General features: G+C 50.2%; 6 protein-coding genes across 6 annotated transcripts; 3 read left to right on the top strand and 3 right to left on the bottom strand.

Moving 5' to 3' along the window:
* Positions 1–402: 402 nt before the first annotated feature.
* J7T55_000636 (uncharacterized protein) lies at positions 403–1,419 on the bottom strand (the record flags this gene model as incomplete). The annotated part of the gene is made up of 1 exon (XM_053131566.1): positions 403–1,419. One exon carries the CDS (start codon positions 1,417–1,419, stop codon positions 403–405), a length of 1,017 nt encoding a protein of 338 aa, XP_052990367.1.
* Positions 1,420–3,571: 2,152 nt separating this feature from the next.
* Positions 3,572–4,581, top strand: J7T55_000635 (uncharacterized protein; the record flags this gene model as incomplete). The annotated part of the gene is made up of 4 exons (XM_053131565.1): positions 3,572–3,650; positions 3,707–3,719; positions 3,828–4,470; positions 4,546–4,581. 4 exons carry the CDS (start codon positions 3,572–3,574, stop codon positions 4,579–4,581), a joined length of 771 nt encoding a protein of 256 aa, XP_052990366.1.
* Positions 4,582–6,429: 1,848 nt separating this feature from the next.
* On the top strand, positions 6,430–7,122 carry J7T55_000634 (uncharacterized protein; the record flags this gene model as incomplete). The annotated part of the gene is made up of 2 exons (XM_053131564.1): positions 6,430–6,500; positions 6,567–7,122. 2 exons carry the CDS (start codon positions 6,430–6,432, stop codon positions 7,120–7,122), a joined length of 627 nt encoding a protein of 208 aa, XP_052990365.1.
* A 607-nt stretch (positions 7,123–7,729) lies between these two features.
* On the bottom strand, positions 7,730–10,238 carry J7T55_000633 (GMP synthase; the record flags this gene model as incomplete). The annotated part of the gene is made up of 14 exons (XM_053131563.1): positions 7,730–7,749; positions 7,801–7,959; positions 8,015–8,047; positions 8,143–8,179; positions 8,238–8,465; positions 8,521–8,564; positions 8,680–9,027; positions 9,083–9,310; positions 9,383–9,496; positions 9,570–9,645; positions 9,721–9,848; positions 9,900–9,932; positions 10,026–10,131; positions 10,191–10,238. The coding sequence occupies 14 exons, from the start codon at positions 10,236–10,238 to the stop codon at positions 7,730–7,732; spliced, it is 1,602 nt and encodes a 533-aa protein (XP_052990364.1).
* A 924-nt stretch (positions 10,239–11,162) lies between these two features.
* J7T55_000632 (uncharacterized protein) lies at positions 11,163–15,537 on the bottom strand (the record flags this gene model as incomplete). The annotated part of the gene is made up of 6 exons (XM_053131562.1): positions 11,163–11,961; positions 12,019–12,811; positions 12,894–13,236; positions 13,630–13,665; positions 13,795–14,832; positions 14,977–15,537. 6 exons carry the CDS (start codon positions 15,535–15,537, stop codon positions 11,163–11,165), a joined length of 3,570 nt encoding a protein of 1,189 aa, XP_052990363.1.
* A 1,868-nt stretch (positions 15,538–17,405) lies between these two features.
* On the top strand, positions 17,406–20,696 carry J7T55_000631 (uncharacterized protein; the record flags this gene model as incomplete). Its single annotated transcript, XM_053131561.1, has 8 exons — positions 17,406–17,475; positions 17,555–17,655; positions 17,717–18,391; positions 18,466–19,287; positions 19,376–19,532; positions 19,968–20,189; positions 20,406–20,455; positions 20,514–20,696. 8 exons carry the CDS (start codon positions 17,406–17,408, stop codon positions 20,694–20,696), a joined length of 2,280 nt encoding a protein of 759 aa, XP_052990362.1.
* Positions 20,697–20,909: the final 213 nt, after the last annotated feature.

Below are 20,909 nucleotides of genomic sequence, written 5' to 3'. Positions count from 1 at the left end.
AACAGAGACTTCGCATTAACAGTTCATGCATGCAACAGACATTATCACCTCTGGATGTTAAGCACCAGGAAAACATGAAGCAGTGCAAGGATATTGCAGTTGGGAAACAAACCGGTCGCTCCTGTGAGGGAAGATCGTCGTAGTAAATTTACACGCCCTTGTCACCGACAAGGGCAGGCAACATTTGGCCGAGACCTGCTCTGCCCATGCACTCTTCTTGAGTTGTCTGATTTACATTGTGAGCATCCGTTAGGCCGAGTTCAAATTCATTCCAACTTTGAATGACTCCGTCACACATGTCCCCAACCAAATCAAGTATGCCTGACGCCGTCGCTTTTCCTGAACACACACAGAGATCCTACAACCCAAGCTCCACCATGCAAAAGCCACAGGCAACCGCCCTCAAACAGACCAAAACGACCCACTCCTGTCCGCCCGGCCACCATAGCCATATCCATGGGACAACCCACCGCCAATGGCCGTCGCGACGCCCTTGCCAAGGTTGCCCACCACAGACCCGACCCGCCCAGCGAGACTGCCATCTCGGGATCGCCTGCTATGCACCGAGGCGTCGCTTCCGCTCCTGCTGCTGGTGGCGGAAGGCGAGGAGTGGGCTGCCGGGTCGCGCTGCCAGAGCACGGTGCTGGAGTAGCTGCTGCTCCTGCTGTGGTTGAAGAAGGCGACGGGCTGTTGTGCCTGGCCTGAGATCCCGCTGCTTGTCTCGGCTTGGACGTCTTCTGGGATGCTGGCGTGCTCGTTGATGTTGCCGGGCTGGCAGAAGTGGCACACCTGGGAGGTGCTGGGTCTGGCCTGATGGGAGGCGTTAGATTGTGGTTGCCGGATGTGTTTCGGGGAGATCGGCTCGCTGTCCTGTCTCGCGCGGCCCGTCTTCTTGATGGCCCCGCTCGTGGCAGCAGCAGACACTGGCTGGTCGAAGCGGAAGCGCTCGTCCAGCGCCAGAATCGCTCGGGATTTCACTCTCGCGTACTCGGCCGCCCTCTCCTCGTCTTCCTTTCCAAAGTCTGGGCCGCGCTCCAGGGCCGCGAGCTTTTCCCATAGAAAGCAGCCTATCTCGTCGTAGAGCACCGGGATGCGGATCATCTTCTGGCACTGCTTGGTACCCTCTGACCTTGACAGCCTACCCAGCTGAAGGAGCTCGGCCATGGTGTGCGGGCACTCGATTCTGATGAATGAAAGGTGCTCTTCCCAACGTCCTTGTTCGCGTATCGTGCTCTTGATCCATTCTGATGCGTCCTCAGCGGAGTCGTCGTGCTCCTGGACCTCCTGGATCTCGAAATGAGCTTGCTCGTCTTCTTCTGGGGTGGGTGGCAGACGCTCCTGGCGGCTCTTCTTGTGTTGGAAGAGCTCGGGCAGGGGCAGGGAGAGTTTGAGGTTGAGTTTCGTGGTGTTTGTAGCCATGATGTGGGCTCTTGATCGCGAAGATGGTAATGTCTGATTCTCAATTTTAGGTCGGGAGCTGGACCGGCTAGATCTATAGCTGAGGAGCGTTTTGAAGATGAGGATTCTTGACCAGTTAGCTGTGCCTCAAAATAATGGACATTGGTGGTCTTTGTGAGAAGTCCCTGAGAGAATGTGGTGTTGAAAGGCTTGATGTAGACCGTGACTGGACAGCAGCAAACTTCTTTGTGGTTATGCAGATTGTGTCACTCCAGCTTATGCAGCCCCTTTCCTGCGTGACGGCGGGTTTTGGGTTTTCAAGCACTTTATTATCCACGGTCACTGCGCAGTTGGGAAACGCAGTATGGTGGTTAGGTCCCGAGGCCAATCCGCGCATGGAGTCTCCGAGGCTGATAGTGCCTCCGGTAGGCTCATAGAGCACTTAGATCTAGCGGTAGAATTGCAAATACCTCGTTTCCCACAACCCGGGAACCGAGCCTCGGATTTCAAGGTTTGAAAGTGGGTGGACCCGAAGTGCTTTGAATCAGGACGAGCCTTGCCCATATCCAGTTCGTGCACTCGTCTAGAAGGCGTGCGAACGGCGGGAGAAGACTGCCCATGTGGCACACGCGAGGCGAAATCGTCGGGGCCGCATAAGTGTCCGCTGTCATCATGGAGGTTCAGTCAACCCTAGAGCCAAGCTATCGTGATCGTGGATAGAGCAGCAGTTTCCAGATCTTGAGAACCCGCCACGTTGACTGGCTCACGCTCAGATCTTGATCGAGCCCGTCGGCTCGGAGCCGGTACTGCATCGAGGTTGAGTCAAGTCGTGGAGGAGTCTCGACCCTCGCTAAATTCGAACCACGAAGGTCACTGACGGGCTGATGATGGAAAGACGGCTGGTAGTTACATAGATAGCCTGCGCTAGACCACGTGCTCGAGCCGAGGAACAGCCGTCGGGTCGTACAAGTTTGGACCATTTCCCATCTAGCACCATCTCGCCACCGAATACAAAGCTTTTCGCAAGACTTTTATGGGCGACGGCAAATTGACGAATTCATTCCTCGAGTAGACAACGTAGACGTGGTTGATTCTCTACAAAGCCGTTTGTCGAGCGGTCATCGATTCTAGCCCAACAGGTTCCACGTCTGCAGAAAGCCGCTGAATTTCGTTCCTCACCATGATGAATCTTCTCTTCCATGTTTGGCTCCATATTATGGCTGGGTGCCGAAGGAGTACATACAACACTTTTCTAACTGGAGTTATTCCATTCAATGATCAATGATTCTTAGATCAAGTCCGCCTATTTTGGGTCTGCTGCATCTGATTAGCGGCTTTGCACCACTGTTGAGCAAAATTCGGAACCAAGTCACGCATTATTTCTGTCCAAAGACGAGGTCATGTATATCTGTCGAATTCAACAGGTTCAAGGAGAGGATGTCGCCGAGAGTGGAGCGTTTCTTTGTCTGCGATCAGGCGAACAGCTTTAGCGCTTGATGTCGCTCTGGTGTAGTAACAATACTGGTCACGTTTATCACCAAAGTTTGTTAGTACCAACACCGGCCTTTGCATCATAAATTCCAAGGCTCTCTAAATGTCTGTCGTATTACATTTCTTTTGAAAACGCGCAACTCGTTCAAGTCTGGCTTTTGGGCAGGCTTCTGATCTGACATGGGCATCTCTGCCTACCGCTCGCCCTGCAATCTGAATTTGATCTCTTCACCTAGGGGATGTACTTGGTCCACATATCTTCCGAATGTCACTGTTTCGAGACTCGCGGAGCGTGGCCCCCCGAAAACCAGGGGCAAAGACACCGTTCTAACTAACCGACGTGCAAAAAGTGGAAGCTAAGGTTACGTTCTCCTGGCTCATATGTCTGGAAATGATGGGGCATGGGCGCTTGTAGTGCCGGGTTTGACGGAACACCTTTCCCACGGGTCTCGATGCGGTTGGATCAAGCTTTTTGACGTCCCACGAGATCGGCCTAGATGCATAGCAATATGGAAGCGCGTCTTGAATTCCCGGGTGGTCCCAAATGCGTGTCATACGCACGGAGCAGGGGTTAAGTCTCATATAAAGACAATCAATATTCCATAGATGTTTTGACGCTGCCGATCATGGTTCGCAGCATCGAGGCTTGCAGGAGCACTTTAGATCAACCAAAAATCTGAGAATGGGTTTCTCGATCGTCGCACTGGCCTCTTTGGCCCTGGGAGTTGCGGCTCAGAGCACCGCCGGTGCTTACGGGCAATGTGAGCTGCACGTTGAAAGCTGATATGCAAGGTGTCAATTCACTGACTATTCAAAGGTGGAGGCGTTGGGTATACAGGACCGAGTGCTTGCGGCTCAGGATACGTTTGCACCACCTATAAGTGAGGATCATCAATGGCAGCGAGGCTGAATGAATTGAGACTGACACCGGTGGAAAGCTCATATTATGCCCAGTGTTATCCCGGCGCCGCAACATCTTCAGTTGCAACAAGTAGTTCCGCTGGGTCCACCTCGATTCCGGCTTCGACAACTTCGAGCCGTGTCAGCACAACGGCGAGCACCTCGAAATCAACAACGACCTTTGCCACCTCAACCACGAGCACAGCCGGAGCCGGTTCCGGCTCCGGCTCAGGCACGGGCACGACCCTCCTGTCCGGCTGGTACTGGATCCGGGGCGTCGAATCGCCCTACTACCACAGCTACCTCCAGGCCCTGCCCACAGCCAGCGCCGGCACGGCATTGCTGGACAGCTACCTCACAGCCGGCCAATTCAACATCATCGACGGGCAGCTCGTCTACAACACCGGGTCAGGGACCACCAGCGCGCTCTATCTGAACGTCGAGGACCCCACGGACAAGACCCAGCGAGCCTTGGCGACCACTTTCAAGACGACCAAGAACACATACGGCTCGTTCGCCTTCTCCGGCGACACTGTGACCTGGACGGACCCGGACGTGGCGAGGCCTAACACTGCGGCGTTCTATGTGTGCCCTGGTACATCTGCCACAGGCGCGAATGCGCTTTACATCAACACCGGGGCTTATTTGTACCAGACGCCGAGCGGGTGCTATGATGTTGATGTGAGTTGACTCGGATTCGACCCGGTGGTGAAAAAGCGCCAAGATGACCGAGCTTCCGCTGACGTCTTAACACAGATACACTACTACGGAGGATCGACAGCTAACCTGTAAACGTCTCTACGGAAGGCGTGGGATGCTTCAGGGACTCGAGGGCGTCAGGACGTCTGCGCTGGCTGGATAAAAAGTCACGTCTAGCCACGATTGAGCAAGGGGCACGTATCAATTGACGTGGTAAAGACAGGATGAAATCGACAGTAGCGTCTACTCCTCTATTCAAGGAAGCTATTATATCAATTATCCACTTATGGAGTATTGTGTTCCGTCTTTGCCAATTTCTGTACACGGACAGGGTTGTCTTACAACCCAGAGTCGAACTGCAGTAGTCCACACCAATCTCAAATCATCCAGGTCACCACTTCTGACGCAGAGGCTCCTCAAGTTTGCGTTACAGACATGAAAGCCGTTTCTTTGAGCCCGAGTGAGGAGCATCGTGCTTTACAAATTCCATTCTTATCTCACAAGATCGAGCCTCTGTTACCGCTCGAAGACAACCCGGCTCAGCATATCCCTCGAAACAGCCCACAGACAAGACGTGGACAGATTTCCGGATTGCATGGTGGTGGCATGGTGCCGCCTCGTTCTTTCCTGGGATGAATAGGGGAAGGGAGAGTTGGTAAGTGGGCGGTGACGGCCTCGCGATGGGTGGCACCCCCTGGACAACAAATCGAACGGTCTGATTTTGATATACTTCCATGTGGCTTCAGATACAGAGACATTAGTCATGTCTTCTCTTTTCTTTTCTAAGTTCTCTCATGTAAAAGAGATTGATATACATTCGTCATCTTTTCGCTGGCATCAAATTGTCAATCTTCTGAGATAACTACATAGGTAGTCATATTAGGTATGCAGGCATTCTCGCTGCTACCTGGCAGACCGTAGGAGGTGATCTGTGCCGGTGAAGAGGATAACTTATTGGCTAAGCAACGGGCAATTTAGTCTTCAGCTCTGTAGGTATCAATGAAGGCAGTCACTCATTCATGAAGCCTAATTGAACAGGATCTAGCGTCACTATCCAGTATTTAAAGATACGTGTATAATACAGCTCACTTGTCCTGCATCGTTAATCCTAAACACCCTTTTGTTAAGAAATAATAATTCCTAAACACCCTTCTGTTAAGAAATGATAAAAGCTATACTCCGAGACCCAGGACCTACCCGAAAAATCCGATTCGCAAATCTTACACGCCTTTCCGATTTCTGTCCAATCGCAGATATAAAGGACAGAAAGTACGAACACGAGAGGTTGATGTACGGAATGATTACATTCGATGGCAAGGCAAAATTTACTCGTCGGCTTCCAATGTTACTGAACGGCACGAGATAGAGCAGACCGGTTCGCTGCCAAGATGGGACGAGGTGGCCGCATTTAGGACGAGGTAACCGCATTTAGGATGAAACGTGATAAGATTTACGCATTCACTAAACGAACACCACAAGAGAAATTAAATTCCGACCTCTGCACGTCATGGGTAGCCAGCAGGCTAAGGCGGAGTGCGGAAATACAGCTCGGCAGACCGATGGAGCGCCAGATGTCCGTTTTAGGGAAAATCTCAACATTCCCAGGCCGAATGGCCCGCGCACACTGTGAGAAATAAAATATTCCTACGCCGATTGAAGTCCACGAGCCGAGGCAAGGCATCTTGGACACGAACACGACTTGAAAAATGACGGAGATCATTTTTCAATCATCATATTGTGGTGTAAACTTGATTATAGGAATACATAAAATGTCAATGTTGCCGTCATGATGTCGATATTTCATAGCTATAAGTTCAGCCCCGTTGTCTTCACAATTGTTGAAAATCTACTTCAGCATCGGCTTCTAAACTCAACACAGTTTTCCACAGAATAGTTGAGATATCACCCAACAGCCGTGATTCACTTCCTTATAGAGTCAAGATGAAGCTCGCAACAAGCACTATCGCTCTCCTTGTTTCCGCACTCCTCACCGTCTCAGCTGCGCCATCTGAGTGAGTCTTCTACTATCATCCCTGTCTCTCAGCACATGAGCCAGAAGCTTACACACAATCCCACAGGCTAAACATACCCACGCTGGAAATAGCATCACCAGAAGGACTTACCCGCGTCGTCCTTGATGGCGACGTCGGCAACAGGGCCGATACCGATGTCAATAAGACTTCGGAGTACGGTACGGAAGTGGGCGAGTCCTCCAAAGACGCCGGGGCGGCAGGCGAAGCCTCACAGTACCAAGAGCGCAATTTCTTCCACCATTGCATGAGCATGAGGTCGGTTCCGAATCACGCTCGGAATTTCCACCACCACTCGTGCGCGTCAGCATCAGCAACACCATCAACAACAACATTGATTGTACCTATAGCAGCTCCAACACCTGCACCGGAGCCAGTTCCAGTCCCCGTCCCGGTGCCATACCCGGTCCCAGCCCCGGAGCCGGTCCCTGTCCCGGTCCCAGTCGTGGTCCCAGCCCCTGAGCCAGTGCCAGCCCCTGTACCGGTCCCAGTGCCAGCCCCTGCGTCGGTCCCAGTCCCGGTGCCAGCGCCAGCACCAATGCCAAAGCCAGTCCCAGCCCCCGGATCTTGTACGAACGCGTCTATTTTGGCTGATACGGATTAGGACTGCGTGGGTGTGAAGAAGATGGACGGGACTATATGGGGAGGCTTGTGCCGAGAAGGGACCATTGATTGAGGATGGTACAGGCTCAAAACCAGGCGCATGGGAGTGCTGTGAGCGACCGTCGCGAATCTTGTGTATTTCTCTTCTTTTGACGATATTGACTCTTTGAATTGTATTATTGGTACAGTCTATCAACCACCCTGGGGGCATTTAACGTTCAACTTCTTACTCTGAGTATCATCTGCGTCACTCCCCTGGGAGTGACGGGTTATTCAGAAGATGCAGAGAAGTGCGCTAGTTGTCGTGCATTACAGATCTGAAGATACTTGAGCTAGTACCGAAGCACCTTGTGTGGACGAGATCAGGAACAACGACATTCGTGCCCATCTTCATAATTCCACTGCAAAAGATGCTGTCTATTTGAAATCATGGCCCATCGCATCTGGCAATTGCGACATTGACTGTGAGTCGTCGATGAGGCACAAAGGTGCAACAGCAGCGCATGTGCCGCCGTGTGTCATTGCAAGTCTAATTCCAGACGCCAAAGCCCGCTGTCAAAATCCGCAACCAACTTCTCAAATTGTTCCACTGACACTCATCAACCCAATCACTCCAGCTCGATAGTTCCTAACGATGTGTCAGTGATTGAAAAATCGTAATTGGCATGCATGAACATACCAGGGGGCTTGCTCGTGATGTCGTAAGTCACGCGAGAGACTCCGACAACCTCGTTCACAATCCTTCGTGCGACTTGCTTCAGGAACGAGGAGCTGAAATCGTAAGGCTCAGCAGTCATGAAGTTGGTCGACGCAACAGCGCGAAGGATAATGATGTATCCTGTACGTCAAGATTAGCGTCAATTGTTTGACTAGATTCCGGAGAGTCAACATACCGTAGACACGATCATCACCCATGACTCCAACAGCTGCAATTTGAAACCACCCGTTAGTGATACACTTTCTTATCCGCAGCCTCTCTTACCACACGGCTTCCTAATAGACAGGCCGTGAGAGAACTTACCTCGGTTGGTGTCAAGGCCAGCATAGGCCTGAGCGATCTGCGATTCAAAGTCAGTAGGTGTCTCGAATTTGCGCAGTTCCGAGTATTGAACTTACCTCGTTATAGATTCCTGCCTCCTTGATCATGGAGATGAAGATGTGATCGGCCTTTCTGGCGATTTCAACACGCTCGGGCGTGACGTCTCCGATAATTCTGATCGCAATGCCTGGACCTGGGAAAGGGTGACGCATGACCAGTTCTTCAGGGATCCCTAGTTGCCGGCCAAAGCCGCGCACTTCGTCCTTGAAAAGCTCTCGTAGGGGCTCAATCAACTTGAGTCCTTGCTATTATTTTTCAAGTTAGTCAATTGTTATGAATTGTGTTTCGCGAGAAACTCACGCCGTTCATCATACGGGCCGGGAGACCGCCCACGTTGTGATGTGCTGTGGCCACAGTCAGTAATTATGTACTCATCAAATGCGCCTGAGTAAGAACGCAAGTGAGGGAGCCTTGCTATGAAGGCTGCGGTTCGCAAACGATAAAGGTGGGCATGCTTACTCTTGATGGTTGCCGAATTTGAGCCCGGTTTGAAGCTCAGAGACTCGATGACGTCTGGATACAGAGTACCTTGGACGAAGAACTCCACCTTGCCAGCATTGGAGGTGTTTTCGGCTGCCTTTTCAATTCTGATAGCCTCCTCCTCGAAGAGGTCGATGAAGAGACCACCGATAATCTTGCGCTTCTTCTCCGGCTCGCTGACACCCTTGAGGCGTTCGAGGAAAATCTTTGACCCATCGATGACAGTCAAGTTGATGCCAAGAGCTTCTTGAAGCGTCTTCTTGACCTCTTGGCTCTCGTTGAGACGCAGCACCCCGTTGTCCACAAGAACGGCGTGGAATCGGTCGCCTGATTATAGGTCAGCCTGTGCCGCAAAACCCTGAGTTGACTGCTCAAAAATTACCAATAGCTTCCCGCATGAGACGAGCTACCACCGTGCTGTCGACACCGCCCGAGACAGCCCCTATGACTTGAGCTTTGTCACCAACCTGCTGGCGGATACGTGCGATCGCATGCTCGATAAAGTCGCTCATGACCCAGTGCTGTCGTGCTTTGCAGATGTTGACGGCAAAGTTCTTAATGATCTCTGCACCGCGAGGAGTGTGCTCAACTTCGGGGTGGAATTGGATTCCTACAAACGCTCTGAATTAGACTGTCGTGCAATCGCCACACGCGGCAAAGCGACGGCCCAGCGAGCACCTACCATAAATGGGCTTTGTTTGATGAGCAATTCCCGCATACTCTGAATTCGGGGAGCTGGCGATCAGGGTAAACCCTGCGGGGAGCTTCACGAGTTTGTCAAAGTGACTCATGTAGACTGCCCAAAGATTAGAGTTATGTCCCTTGTATCCCGAGATGAATCTTAAGTCTGTTGTATGAAAATGACTAACCGTGCATTGTCTCTCCTAGACCCTCGAAGAGTTGGTTGATGTGAGGGGATGAGGCAACTGGATATATGGTGAGATCCTTTTGCCGGCAGATTAGCACCATCGTTCCTGAATTCAAGATTTCACCCGGGAAGCTTCACCGAGACACACATACCGTGTGGCCATATTCCCGAGCCTCGCCTGGGGCGACACTCTCAGAGTCTGACCGCCAAGCAATCTCCTGGCAGCCGTAACAGATTCCAAGGATGGGTACTCCCATCTCAAAGAATGCAGGATCGGCGTCTTTTGCTCAGTCAGTTTATGACTCTTCGGGGTCGACCAAAAAAGACTTACGAGGTGAGCCCTCATCCTTCACAGATGACGGTCCTAGACACCATATCAGCAGTAGTCCTCGTGGAAGAGGTCAATGGCGCTTGCCTCCGCTGAAGATAATTCCCTTAGGCGACCATTTCAGGTCACTCGCCTTGGTGGTGCCGGGTAATACTTCACAGAACACATTGAATGATCTGAGAGCCCTGAGAATCAGATGCGATGTCTGGCTTCCAAAGTCCAAAAGCAGGATCGTCTGCACAACCAAAAGTTAGCTTTCGAGCGCTTTGACTCATCGCAAAGATGGAAACTCACGTCAAAGATCTCATGAGGAGGGGCAGCCGCCTCGACACCGCCGGCCATTTTGGACTAGATACTTAGCACAACAAAGGTACTAGCACAGCTGAAGAGACTCGAGATCACCAAGTCTTGGCGGTACAAAATTGGATGGTGATGACTGATCGAGTCACACGACGCGTAGGTAGCAGAAAATTTAGAGCCGCTTCACTCGGTCAAGGGGCGGAGTGCACGGACCACTCGGACTTGCATTTAAGTTAATCCGCCCAGCCAAGAAGAGATGCAAGACATTCACGTTTTGGGTGAATTTATTGGATTTATCTTGAATCATCCATATACAGGCCTTCGTTGCACTGCTTTCTGAGGTTTTCATCAAGTCGGAAACGATGTGCTGCTGTTGGAGTGGGACTGAAGAAATCGAACGTGCGGCCGCGAGGTGTAGGTACATCAAGCCCAAGATGACCTCTCAGGTTCTCATTTCGCTGTTCTAGGAAACTAGATCGTGCAAGCTAATAAAATCTATGTGGAGTGGCTGGCAGTCTCTCATAGTGAACATGGCACAACACCATGCCATGCAGTCTCTGTTTGGAGTTATTGGAGCCGTTGAACCGTCATCTTCCAGGCATCGAGGACGTCGTTTTGCATGATTGAAAGTTGGTCTAGATAAGCCTCATTTCATGCGCCGACCCGCTATCAGCTGCGGTCGCCGGGGTCAGCCAATCACTGCTGACTTATTGATTTCCCTGCTGATAAGGTCTGAATTGCCCTGCCCTTGTCCCTGTCGCTACTGTCCTAGTAAGTCAAAACTTCAACCTCACATCTCCATATTGTACGTTATCGTGGGCTTCGATCACGTGGTATATGTCAATTTCCTTGGAACTAATTTGTAAGAAATGTCCCTACCATCACAGACAAAGCATGATATAGAGGAAAAGCAGTAATGTTACTCATAGAAAGTAGGGCATGTGATATGACATGATCCGCCATTATTCATCGCAGCTCTCCCGGAATCCCCTGCTTGCTGAAGTCGATGAGGGATCCGGGCATGTATCCGACACCAACCCGGTTGTAACCTGGTGACGAGCCCCCATTTTGTGGTGCTGTCGGCGTTACCAGCAAGACGTAGTGAGTCCTTGCATCGCTCGACTCCTCCGCCCGACCTTTCAACTTGCCAAGAACGACGCATTTCAGGAACGGCTCCAGCTTGTCCGTCCTGTCAGGATCATCAAGTACGATGCTGGCACTACACGATGTCCTCGCTTCCTGCAAGTCAAAAGAACGTCCATGCACAGTCAGCTCCAATGGGCACGTCAAGTAGTCCCCACTGTAGCTCCATGACTTCCCTGCGCCACGTGACCACCGCGAGTATATATCGTCTTCCTCCCAATCTACCTTTTCAAAGGGCAGGCCCAGATAATCAATGGCACCCTTGTAGGCCATCCATGACCACGAGGGTGGCGGAATGACGGCTACGGCTGCACCTTTGAGCAACCCAAACTCGATTCTTTTCAGTCCACTTGGTGCGTCCCGTGCTCGCTGCCATAGCAAACTTCGCCAAAGTAGGCCACGATTTCCGTCGTCGAGGACGCCAAATCCTCCTCGGACATTGAAGCTAGAAATAAGGTGTTTCTCGATGCCCGCAATAGCGACGGGTCGATCTGTATCGTGTGACAGCCCCAAACGCGAGTATTTCGAATAGAGATCTTGAAACAACCGAATTTTGCCTCCATAGTTAGATTTCATCCCGACTTCGGGGAATCTTGAGTCGCCGAGAAACGAGGCAAGCTTACTGGATTTCCAATTTTTAGCTCCCTTAACCTTGCACGCATAGGTAGAAAATACTCACTTGTTCATTTTCATTGTGGTCTCGCAACGGACACCAGCTCCACACTCCCAATATGTCTGCTTCTCGGTGAAGAAAATTGTGCGTCGCGCCAGGGCCCTTTCTTGCAGCACCCAACCTCTTTGGTTGAGATGACTACCCAGCGCGTGTTGCTGGAAGTCGTCAATGAAGTCGCAGGCGTATATTGGAGGACGGCTAGAAAGATCCTGATGGATTTCCAGGCACCTCCTCTGATCTCTCGGCTTCAAGAATCCGTCTTGCTGGCCCTTGGCACAGCTTGCAGCTAGTACGCAGTACGCTTGGCGGAAGATTCCTTCCATATGCTTCGCTTGTTCATTGAAGTCGCCATTCGGACCTTGAATTATGCAGAGTGAGTCGATCCACAGGTATCGTTGATTCAAACTTCTCGTTGCCTCCACTGCATCTTGAAATGTCTGCGGAAGGTCCTTGAGAAGGATTCCTTGGAGGTGGTGGTCTATATTCTCAGGATATGTGCAGAAATGCGACGAGCTGTGAGGCCCCCAAGGATGAGACAGGGCAATATACTCAAGCGCATCGTCCTGTTTGGTCTCGTACAGACTCACACCAGTTCCGCCTCCTTGTCCTACGTCTATTAGTCTCTTTGGTAACTGAGCGCTGGAATTCGTCAAGGGTCTGCAGCTGTCGTGATGTTCATCGCAGTCTTGTAGCCAGTCCCGAAGTATGGTGAAATGTGCTTCACTGCCAACCGGTGGCAGTCGGGACAGACCGATTTGAGGCCAAATATCAATAGGATCGCTCAATCCGAGCCCAGAATCTTCAAAGAGACTTCATGTTAGTGGCAAATAACGATCTAGGCGTGTAGGTCATATTCTGGTCGCAGGGACGAACAAACACACCTGAGTCTTCATGGCAGGCCAAAAAGCTGATGACGGGTTGGTGGTTCAGCTGCAGATCGGAGCCAAATAGATCAAACACAATGCTCTGAACCTCGTGGGAAAAAGAGTCCTTCCCTAGATTCCACCGCATTTTGCAGAAGTCACAAAGACTAGCCTCCCTCTTCAACTCCTGGAATGTGTCTGTGATCTGGAATTTCTCCGCAAAGAAGTCCAGATTCTCACACTTGATGCACAGATTTGCCTTGGGAACTCTGTCTAGTCTGATGGAATCTCGCAGCTCAGGACGATCGAGCAGCGTCGAAACAAAAGTCTTGTCTGCAGCTCTGACCCAGTTGTCGTTAAGCTACAAAAGGTCCGTCAGGAACGCCGGCCCTCTGTGTGATGATCGTCGAGAAAGCTTACGGTCTGGCAAATGTTAGTAGGTCTCAGTACTTGAACAGCCGATTACCGTTTCATTAATTACCGTCTGCTCAAATGAGAATCAATATCTGACCTATCAACCTGAGCAACATTACAAAGAAAGATTTCACAAGTGGTTTTACTCACATGCTGGATGTATCTGTGTCAGAACTCGGATGCTATCACATGGGTAACTTTCGGGCCATTTGGAAATGTTTGGACAGAGACTTACATTCTTCAAATTGAACGGAAGGGATCGGTGGATTAGCAGGTATATACAAAATCAGAAATCGTAATCGGGCATGTCTCACATACTGCGCGCTGTGTCAGTCCTTACCTCAGTCAACCAGCTTCGTAATATGCTACTCACGTCCTGCATTAAGGTTAGTATCATCTGACTTTGGAATAAAGATGAAGGAGACTTAAACTACCGGGAAGGATACATGTGTATATGAAGAGGGTTCCTATTTTGTGTGCTACTAATCAAAAGGTTAGGACTTACTTTGTTTCCCCTCCCCACATCCAGGGTCTGCCCTTGCGGTATTTGCAGATAACTTGCCTGTTGGACAACATTTCCACCAGAGAACCAATACCCTCGGTCCTCGCATGCAGCCTGTATTTTCTTTAGAGATCTATGGAGATCTGCAGCGTTGGTTCGACAACCCGACTCCGATATCGTGGCCTCTTTGGGTCGCTGGACGACAAGGAGCTTATCTTGAATGATAAGCAGCAGGCCTTGTAGAGCTTTCGAGCCTTGGACGTCACCCTTCATTCTTTCCATGTGCTTCGTTACTGAGGGGTGGACTTTGAGGTTGTGATAGCCGTTGGTTTCGTCCCAGGATTCCGCACTCCAGTAGGAACTTTCACCTTTCGCGAAGACAGACTTGGTCTTCCTGGTAAGCTCGTCGATTTCGCTGGTGCCGTAGACTAGCCACGTCATTAGTTGCAAAAATATGCAGCCCATGGACCAGATATCGTAGAGTCTTGAGGTCGGTGCGGCTTTTGCATCGACGCTTTCAGGGGGTTGATATGATATCGTACCAGCCCCTGAGTTGGATGTGACATAAAGTCGGTCACCAGTTGCTGCCATGTGGTATCTTGCGAGTCCTAGGTCTGCCATCTTCCAGATGCCCAGGAAACTAGGGCTTTTGCTGTCGAATATGAGAATATTCTCGGGTTTCAGGTCGCCATGGCGGTACGAAGCTGCCTCGCCATAGGGAAAAGCGTGCAGTCTCTCCAATGCATCTGTCAGGCCGACCAGTTGATTCACAATATCAGGGATGTATCGACAGGTAATTTCAGAACGATCGTGATAGCTGTCTCGAGACTTCCAGAGATTTAGGAGGTTGCCGCCATCCGCCCAGGGGAAAACAAAATACTGTTTCTTCTCGATGGCAATCATAGCTGCAATCTCCACTACATGCGGGATACCAAGCTGGCAAATCTCCTGCAGAGCCTTGACCTCCCTCTCCCAGGCGTGCTTTGCCATTTCATCCTCGATAGACTCTCGAAGCTCTTTGATAGCAGCCACGCCTTGTGCCTAAGATAATTTGGTATCAGTAAATCATCGCTTTTTCCTGCACCTAACAAATGACAGACACAGACTCGAGCCAATGTTTGGAGGTCAACAGACAAGGCAAGAACGCTATGTATAATGCAACAAGTGCTGTTCATTTCGTCGTACCTTGCGGATTGGGTCATTGAGATCCAGGAATTCTTCGTGGAGGCTGACCTTGTGGACGATGCCGAATTGCCCATGGGACATATGCTTAGACTCCAGGATTGGAAGCACAACATTTGGCCTAAGATGGATGACAGAGAATCTGCCCTGCATTGGAAAATCCTGGGCCCTGAAGAGATGTTGATGTTTTTTAAAGGATCGCCTTCGGATCGCATCCCGTGGTCTGGGCCATATCTTCTCCAGGTCAGCATCGGACATTGGGAGACTCCTGTCGGATTTATCATGTTTCATGAACAGCCGCAGCATCTTTTCCAAGTTCTCGTCCAGGTAGATTGCGATGGCGAAGATTTCTGGGGCTTGTACCCTGATGAATTCGACGAGTTCCTTGTTCGAGGCACTGATATCCCCGGTGGAATCAGGCCAAATTGTGTCAGTAACCGAGAAGTCCGTGATATTTCTCAGCGTGTTCCTCGGTGCAAATGGTCCATTACTGGGATTTGGGAACTCAGACTCTCTCACAGCGTTGGAGATGTGCTCCACCAGATCAACAGACTTGTCTGACATAGTGGACGTTTTCCAAAGTGAGTGTCAGGAATCTGCATATTGGCATCTGGAACCTTCAGTTGGATCTGTTCCCACCAAGCGTGTGGTACATATAGACCCCAAGAAGTGGCGTTCCTAGGCGGAACGTGTGGCTCTGTAGTTTCGAGACATGAAATAGGCCTCATATTTCACCAGTTCGAGGTTATGCGCATTTCGGCCCCAAAGAGTCAGAGTATGGTGGTGCCTAAGCCATGGCCCATGGCTGCCATGCCAGCCATGCGTCACGCCGACCCGCTTGACACGGAAGCTGATCCACTTGCCACATAGCAATGGCTTCCTTAGATCCAACCGACGGGAACGGACGGGCAAGACACACCGAAAAACAAAGCTTTTCTGGATGGCGATGCTGCTATTTGTCTGTTCAGATTGCTCCGTCTGCTATCTCACTGGTGGAATCGCCACGGTGTGTGTTCCAGCCCCTCAACCCGCATCCAGAGTGGGTCAGCGTTTGCAACCTAGGGGGCGTAGAGGATGGGCAAAGGTGGAGATCACCAGTGTATGCCTCGCACGTGAATGTGGATGCCTCCAGGATCACTGATGTTTTGCCCCATTAATGCGTTCACAGGATACCGTCTCTAGGCAGCGGCCATCGGTGGTTCAGTGCGGCAGTAAACTTGGATGGTGTTATGCGGATGGATGCCTGGATCTGTATGTAATCGGGAGTGTGGGTATCGACCATCATTTCCCAGTAGAGTGTGGCTGGGACAATGGTCGGCCCCGGGATCAACTGGAACCATCTCACCCGCTGGAGGACTCTCCATTTTGCTCAACGAGATGCTCTAGAAAACCGAGGCTCGAATTTTGGCCCTCGAACATGAATTAATTAGTAATTAAAGGTAGTATAGACGGCTTTCGAATACCAGACGGTCCATGGCTTCTTCATCAGGAAGGTTATGGTATCATTCAACAAGCAACAATTTCACCGGATTCCTCGCCTTATCCAAGATCGGAGATAAAAACCAGATACTAAATACCCAACCGAAGAAGAACTCGCAAGGAGGATATGACTATTAGAGGACTGCGGAGGTTTCTATGAAAGAGAAGCTAAGCGACATCGGACACAAGACCAAAGTGGAAAAACCCGGCCTGTTGCGTCCCGATAACCCCATTCTATATCAAATACTGAGTTCAACACCGGGGAAATTTCCCAGTTCCTCGCTCATCCTAGGGCTTGACAACATCTCAAATACTGCAGCTGCCTAAGAATCAGATCAGTTAGGTAATGCTATACTTTTATACGGGTTTTTTCAAATGAAAAAGCAGGAGGAAGCTATGTATGCTGCGGCTCTGCAGCTATTTGACAAGTGCTGTGGCCTGCCCAGTAGGTACGCTAACCCTGCCCCAATAAGGCTCACACCGCCGGCCAGTCCTCAACCTGCAAATGCTGGGTCCACCAACTGTTATGGGGGATCAGCGTTACCATATATATTTTTTTACATTTAATATCGTCAAGATTCATGGCGACCTAAGTAGATTTTGTGCGACACGACCATGCGTCTTTATATAAGACGGATGATATCCGGTTGTGAGTGGATCATGTTCCCATCCTAAACGAGAATACTGCATCGAACACGTCACGATCGTCACACATTTCTCAAATATTCGCAAATTAAGATAAATTCGCTTTCGAGCTTCGCTCCAGCCACCAGTGTCAAAGCATTGAAAACAGTCTTGAGCCTCATTGAGTCTCAATCGGAGAGGATGGCTGTCGGGAAACACGCTTCGTGTGCGCCGGAGAAAGGCGTTGGAGAAGTAAAAGGTCAATACACCACGGTCCAATCTGCGGTGACCGTGTATCCCGGATGCGCTAGTCATTGGAAGTTGGACTCATGCGAAGTTTTCACCGCAGAAAATGGCGATCAATTTTCACAAACAACCGTGTCGGTACCGAGGATATCTGTCAGTAGCAAATATTTGCATACTGGAAGAACTTCCAGGTCATCTAGCTTCAGTACAAGCTCTTCGCCAACTCTTTCAGCGTTCCCATCCTCTGCCCCAAACACGCCATATCTTTCCCCACTGACCGAATACACTTCTGATGGACTTGAGAGTCTCGATGATGGAGATCATGACCTGCGAGTGAGTGAACAATGTATATCTCATTGCCCTTTCAAAGGCTAATGTCTTCTTGCGCCGACAGATTGAGGCCCCGGTCGCGCTTGGTATCTACATCCCAAACGGAACGGAAAGACCATCAATTAAATGCAGGGACCTTCTGCTCAGCTCCTTACTAGAATGCGAAAACCAGCGGAGGGATAAAGGATTCTTCCCGAACAGTACATTCACAACTCTCATTAACGAGGAAGTCGTTGGACAGGAGCTGCGCCGCTGGCGTGAATTTCGACAACTTGGATCCGCTAATCTTCACAGACTTACAGAAACGATTTGCGGAGATCGGTCATTCAAAAAGATGTTCGCTCTGCTGGTGATTGTCAACAAGCTCCTAAATATTGAGACATTCATCACAGACAACATAACAGACAATGACCTGCCTTTTTGCAAGGTCTCTCGGCCGGGTTCCTATCGATTTGGACTAGGTCGGAAACAAAACCCACACGATGCGTTGAGCTGCTTTGAATCCTGGGGGCATTCATCCATCAGGTTATTCGAGGAATGGCAGTGGACCGTGCTGGCCCCAACTTTTGAAAAGGGGCAGCGCAGAGATGTCAAACATGTGGTTCTGAGCCACAAACACCCACTGCCCTTCACAAGGGACAGCCGTCTCGATTTAGACGACGGGATCTCGCAAGGTGGTCACAGTACCGTTTTCAAGGTCGAAATTCACCCGGATCACCACAATTTCAATACACCCGTGGTGAGTAAGCCGCTAATCAAGTCTTTCTTGAACATTCCCCAGTACAGCATCATCTGACTCACATCTAAATATAGGGGACCAGCAGTGCTTGCACCAGCTTTGCTGTAAAACACCTGTCCTCACGGGACAAGGACCGTTTCAAACAAGAGGTAGACATGCTTGTCACCTTTAGTGGTGATTCTCATAAACATCTGATCTCTCTTTTAGCCACATATCAACAAGGGAACGAATACTACTTGATTTTCCCTTGGGCTCGTGCTGATCTTCGGTCCTATTGGAGAGACATCAACCCCGAACCAACCTTGAATCAAGACACAATCAGCTGGATGGCTGAGCAATGCTATGGCATTGCTAGAGGCCTTTACAAAATACACCAACACGAGACCGCATATTTCAGGAGCTCAGATGATCACCCATTCGCTCCAAAAGAGCACATTAGCTGCAGATCTCAAAATGGATCGCTGAGGCTTTTCGGGCGCCATGGAGACATCAAGCCGCAGAACATTCTGTGGTTTGATAGCGCGAGAAGTGAACTCGGAAGACCAATCCTGAAGATAACGGATCTAGGTTTGGCCGAGTTCAAAACCAGCATTGCCAACATATACAGATCATCCAGTAAAATTTCGATGACCGCAACCTACCGACCGCCAGAGTACGACATCGAGAACGGGAAAGTTGGCCAATCTCACGATATCTGGGCTCTTGGGTGTGTATTTCTGGAAATGATTGTTTGGCTTCTCGGAGGGTGGAAGCTGGTCCAAGAATTTGAACAGTTACGTATCGCCGAGAGGACGGGTCCTCGTTACCCCGGGGCCACGGAAAGCACCTTCTTCAAGGTGAAGAGTATCAGTGAAGATGGCACGTGGAAAGTGGTGGTCAAGCCAACGGTCACAAACGTAAGTCGATCTGTCTCTTTCAGCCTCGATCCAATATTTTCGCAGGAGTACTTAATTCGATCATTGGAAAATAACCTGTATAATCCAGTTCATTAAGAGGTTACACGGCCTTCCAGCCTGCACAAAGTACTTGCACGAGTTTCTGGATCTCATCGAGCAGGAAATGCTGGTAATCAAGCCCACGGACCCGGCCGAGAAGGGGCGTATTCACGCTGCTGCGCTCGCATTCAGACTCGGCGCCATGCGTAAGTTGTGTATTATTGTATAGAATTGACTATACGATTTTCCTAAACATACATTCGACCATGGGGGGAATGTTAAATGTGGAGGAAGTCTTGTTCCTATGTCACCAATGTAAATTTGTCAATCTGTATTTATATAACGAGCCGAACCGAAATGTTAATTGCAGTACGGGGTAGATTTCAATTGGCCCCACCAGAGTGCATCACTTTACCACGAAAACTGATAAAAGCGACTGTCCAATTGAAAGAAGACCTGCTTTGTATTGCCCTACACATAAGTGATGTTATCCTACATCCTCGGCTTGCGCTGTATATTAAGCGAAGATTCAACGCCATCTATTGTTCTGGATTTACCACGGTTGATCGCTGTCGTAACGAATTCGCAGCTCAGATTTTGCGATCTTCCGAGTCCTATATTGTTGGACTCACTTGAAACAGAGATCCTCATCACATCATTGAAGAATACCAATGATTTTTCAAACATTGATATGGCTGCAACGTCGTCGACATCCGCAGATACCAAAACTGGCAGTCCCGTCAAGCACCTTGAGAACCTCAACGCGGATCTGAAAGACCTCAATACTCACGTTGACGGCAACACGCTTCTCGCCAACAAAGATGATCAGGTCCAACGGCTCTCGGTCCCCTCTATAGGCCCTAGTGACTCTTTGACTTAAGCGGCTTGAAGTGGCCAGGAACGTGTACCCGGATGATTTCATTAGCTTAGTACACCGGATCCTATTGATCGATCTCCTTGACAAAATTATACACAAAAGACTCCGTGGCCAGATGTATATGGAAGCCATATGATAGTCTGTATGCTTTCGTAAGAGACGCTCTGCGTGGGTAAGCCAAATCGCAGACGCACATGTACAGACGTCGACGAGGTTACATCCCTTCCAAAGGTTCTCTCAAGTTCTTTCGTGGTGAGTTTTATTGTTCCATTGACACCTGAAATCCTGATATTAATCAAAACGTTACCAGAGATCCAGTACAAGCTTGTTTCCACGGAAAGAGCGCAAGCGTGGGCTCGGCCAAGAGCTGTCCTTCTTCGGCTGGGACTTTGACAGTCGATCAACGGTGGTTAGGCAGGCACGTGGCAGGCAGGAGGTTTGGCGCAGCCGCCGCCTGATGACCGAAGGAGCCGTCAACAGACCGCGTGCTTAGTGCCAGATAGTGGTGAGGAAAGCGTTCCTCCAAGAGTCAAAAGCCTTGACAGTGACAGAAAAGAAGAAGGCGAGAACCTTGACGCCTGGCGCCATCAGATGCCGGTCGCTGCCACCAGATACCTGAATCCCTTGCTGCAAGCAAGCAATCTTCGCCATAGAAACTCATCTCCAGTCGTTCCATTTCCATTCTCCTCGTCAACAACACCCCACA

This window comes from Diaporthe amygdali, assembly GCF_026229845.1.
Source record: "Diaporthe amygdali strain CAA958 chromosome Unknown NODE_27_length_698932_cov_65_101997, whole genome shotgun sequence".
NCBI lineage: Eukaryota > Fungi > Ascomycota > Sordariomycetes > Diaporthales > Diaporthaceae > Diaporthe > Diaporthe amygdali.
Note: the sequence above shows the minus strand (reverse complement) of the source record. Positions and strands in the feature narration are given on the sequence as shown.